General features: G+C 49.7%; 1 protein-coding gene across 1 annotated transcript; it reads right to left on the bottom strand.

Moving 5' to 3' along the window:
* Positions 1-2,072: 2,072 nt before the first annotated feature.
* LOC109802001 (uncharacterized) lies at positions 2,073-3,776 on the bottom strand. Its single transcript, XM_029272404.1, has one exon. The coding sequence runs from the start codon at positions 3,774-3,776 to the stop codon at positions 2,073-2,075; it is 1,704 nt and encodes a 567-aa protein (XP_029128237.1).
* Positions 3,777-4,045: the final 269 nt, after the last annotated feature.

The raw sequence follows: 4,045 nt of genomic DNA, 5'->3' as shown, positions 1-4,045 counted from the left end.
AGATGTCTCCAGAGGAGCGAGCCAGTTTGAACGTCCTAGAGAAGTTACCTCGGCCTTTGCCGTGCCGAGAGCTCGTTCGGCTGATGAAGTCCTCTCAACCGCTTGATGATTTGATTGGTATAACATCTGTCTTGTATTTAAATTCCTGCGTTGCCATTGATTTTGACTAATGTTTGTGAAGGCATCATGACGAGCTGTGGGAGTGACGACTTGGATATCAGCAACTTGATTCGTGGCCGAGTTGCCACACCGGCGCCAACTGGGCATTGGGATAATCGGACTCTGGCTCGTGAAACGGCCCGGCCCCAACCGCAGTCGAAGGAGAAGAACACCCAGGACGCCTACAAGGCGAGGGTGGTTAAGAGGAAGGCCGAGGAGGCGAGGGCCGAGGTCGAGTTGCGGAGGCAAAGGCAACAAAGGTTGCCCGTACTAGTGGCTCCTCAAGGGCTGGTGAGCCCGAGCTTTCTAGCCTCCAATGTTAGTGTGCAAGATTATTTTAGCCAAGACCTGACCTCAGAGGCAGGGCAGGCGATGCTGGGCCAGATGAGTTCGTCCCACAAGTGGACCTTCTTCTACGAGTTCCAAGCACGCGCCTTGGCCTTAGCTCAGAATCTTATGATGCAGCCAAACACCGAGGCTGAAGAGCTGCGCCGAAAGCTGACTGAGTCAAAGCGGTCCGTTCAAGAGGCTTTGGCTGCCCTGCCCGAGGTGCAAGGACACGGCAAAAAATGTGAAGCAGAGCTGGACCGGCAGGGCCGTCTGAATGACGACCTGACTTTACAGGTGCAATGGCTGGAGAATTCGTTGAAGGCTGAGGCTGAGAAGTCGGCCAAGTTGTCTGGGGATTTGGAGGTCGAGAAGAAGGTTTTTGGCGCATATAGAGAGAGAGCTAGGAGCAAGGTTCTCTCTCAGCACGAGGCCGACATCGCTCAAGCGGCACGCCAGTCCCAGCACTTCGGAAGCCTCCCGGCAGACTTTCAGTTCAACATGTCAATGGACTTCTATCGGGGGAAATTCGTCAACTTGACACAAATTCCTCCGAATGAACAGCCGGATGCTGAAGCTCCTGTTCGTCCCCAAGCCGGGCCGAATGGTAACGAACAGGTGTATGAAGAAGTGGCCGAGCAAGAGGCACCGGTCCAAGGGGAGCCCGAGGCTGAATCCTAGGGTTATTTCTTTGTTAATTTTGTATGCAGGGGCCGACAGAGCCCTTTAACTTTTTGTAATTCTGGGCCGGTAGAGCCCTTTTGTTTTTCAATGCAGTCTACTTTGGTTCTCGTCAATTATTGCATATTCCAAACGAACATTGATGTAGCAAATCAAATCGTGCCGAGTGTAGTTTAGTTTATACGAACGTGTCGCGTCCGGGTTGAGGAGAGTCTCGAAGGGGAAGACTTAAAATAATTAAAGCCACATCCTTGGCCGAGAGAATTCTCGGGAGGGAAGACTTGTAGGATAATTAGTCACATCCTTGGCCGAGAGGAATCTCGGGAGGGAAGACTTAAAATTTGAAATAAAGTCACATCCTTGGCCGAGAGGATTCTCGGGAGGGAAGACTTAAAAATTTGAAATAAAGTCACATCCTTGGCCGAAAGGATTCTCGGGAGGGAAGACTTGTAATTTGAAAGCCACATCCTTAGCCGAGACGGATCTCGGGAGGGAAGACTTAAAACTTGAAATAAAGCCACGTCCTTGGCCGAGAGGGTTTCTCGGGAGGGAAGACTTGTAATTTGAAAGCCACATCCTTAGCCGAGAGGGATCTCGGGAGGGGAGACTTAAAACTTGAAATAAAGCCACGTCCTTGGCCGAGAGGGTTTCTCGGGAGGGAAGACTTGTAATTTGAAATAAAGTCACATCCTTGGCCGAGAGGGTTTCTCGGGAGGGAAGACTAAATTTGTGCAAAAATAAATGAGTCATAGATAGCTGAATTATATTGTCATTAATGATTGGATGCCTCATCAAAAACCTTGCTGGCCAAAACCTCTTTTCACAATTTTTTAAGAGGAAAAAAGACTGGTTCAAGGAAAAGAGTGCATCCTAAAACATTTACACGCATGTACATGAATTGAATCCTAGCTGTAATAAGTCTTCAAATGGGTGGAGTTCCATGTTCGTGGGATGACTTTGCCAGACAGTTCCTCCAGTTTGTACGCGCCGTTGTGGAGAGCATGTCGTACTCGGAACGGGCCATCCCAGTTTGCCGCCAACTTTCCTTCGGTCGGGTTACGCCGGGCCGAACCAGCTACCCTCCAAACAAGGTCACCCTCTTGAAATTTTCTTGGCGTCAACTTGGACTTAAAGCGCCGAGTCATTCTCTGTTTGCACGCTTCAGCTACGATCTGTGCCTTATCTCGGGTTTCATCCAAGATATCAAGTTCGGCTCGGATTGCCCCATCGTTAGAATCTTCATGAAAGTGCGTCCGTCGGAATGAAGGTTCACCTACTTTGACTAGTATCATAGCATCCGTTTCGTATGTTAATCGAAACGGAGTCTCTTTTGTGCTTGATTGGGGTGTGCATCTGTACGCCCAGAGGACTTCATGGAGCTCTTCGGCCCACGTTCCTTTGGCCGAGTCGAGCCGTTTCTTCAACTCATTAAGGATAACTTTGTTGGCTGCCTCGGCCAGGCCATTGGACTGGGGGTGTTCGACAGACGTGAACCGATGCCGCACGTCGAGATTCTCAAGCAAGGTGTTGAACTTTTTGTCCGTAAATTGGAGCCTGTTGTCGGAGATGAGTGTGTGAGGAATACCAAACCGGGTAATGATGTTTTTCCACACGAACTTTTGGACATTAGCAGCGGTGATATAGGTGAGCGGCTCGGCCTCTATCCACTTGGTGAAATAATCCACAGCTATGATCAGAAACTTGCATTGACCTTTGGCAAGAGGGAACGAACCGAGTATATCTATGCCCCATAAGGCGAACGGCCAAGGGGAGCTGATGCTGTGCAATTCGGTGGCCGAGGCATGAATGAGGTTCCCGTGCTTCTGACATTGAACGCATTTTTTCACATAATCGGCACAGTCCAACTTTAGCGTCGGCCAATAGTAACCGGCTCTAAGGATCTTGGCGGAGAGCGTCCTTCTGCCAGAGTGGGACCCGCATATGCCGTCCTGAACCTCTCGGATGACATACTCGGCTTGTTGTTGGTCAATGCACTTCAACAAGGGTGTGGAGAACCCTCGTTGGTATAGTTCTCTAGCTACCACGGAGTAGCGTGCTGCTTGAGTCTGGATCTTTCTAGACTCGGTCGGATCGGCCGGTTCTGAGCCGTTAACAATGAAATTCCAAATATCAGTCATCCAAGATTGTAAAGCTCCATCTACCGGCATGCATTCCTGTGTGACACTCGGGGTAGGCAATTCCAAATGTATTGTTGACTGGAGTTGTCCCGGCTTGCGACTACTTGCCAGCCGAGCCAACTGGTCGGCTCTCTCGTTATTCCCACGTGGCGTGTCCTTAACGTGTATCTCTTGGAACTGGTTGCTTATCCCTCGGAAGAGATGGTAATATTTAAGCAGATTGGCGTCCTTTACTTGAAAGTTGTCGTTCACTTGTTCGGTGACAACTTTCAAATCGGTCCAGCATGTGATTTTTCTCACCCCCATCTCGGCCGCCAATCTCATCCCGGCTAATAAAGCTTCGTACTCAGCTTGGTTGTTGGATGCCCGGAAGCCGAATCGCAGTGATTGTTCCAAGGTAATGCTAAATGGGCTCTCCAAGATGATTTCGACATCGCTACCTTGATCGTTGGAGGAGCCGTCTACGCGCATTGTCCAAGTACTGTCTTCAAAATGGTCGAGTGGTGATAGTTCATTGACGAAGTCGGTTAAGCTTTGTGACTTGATGGCCCCCTGGGTTCAAAATGGATGTCAAACTCGGATAGTTTGATTGACCATGCCATCATTCGGCCGACCAATTCTGGTTTTTGCAGCACTTTTGCAATTGGGCAATCGGTTCGAACCACCACTGTGTGGCTCTGGAAGTATTGCCGAAGGCGCCTAACAGCATATATGAGTCCCAACGCCACCTTTTCCAAGAG

This window comes from Cajanus cajan, chromosome 3 (genome assembly GCF_000230855.2).
Source record: "Cajanus cajan strain Asha chromosome 3, NIPB_CcT2T_4, whole genome shotgun sequence".
Taxonomy (NCBI): domain Eukaryota; kingdom Viridiplantae; phylum Streptophyta; class Magnoliopsida; order Fabales; family Fabaceae; genus Cajanus; species Cajanus cajan.
This window is presented reverse-complemented; position numbering and strand designations above follow the sequence as displayed.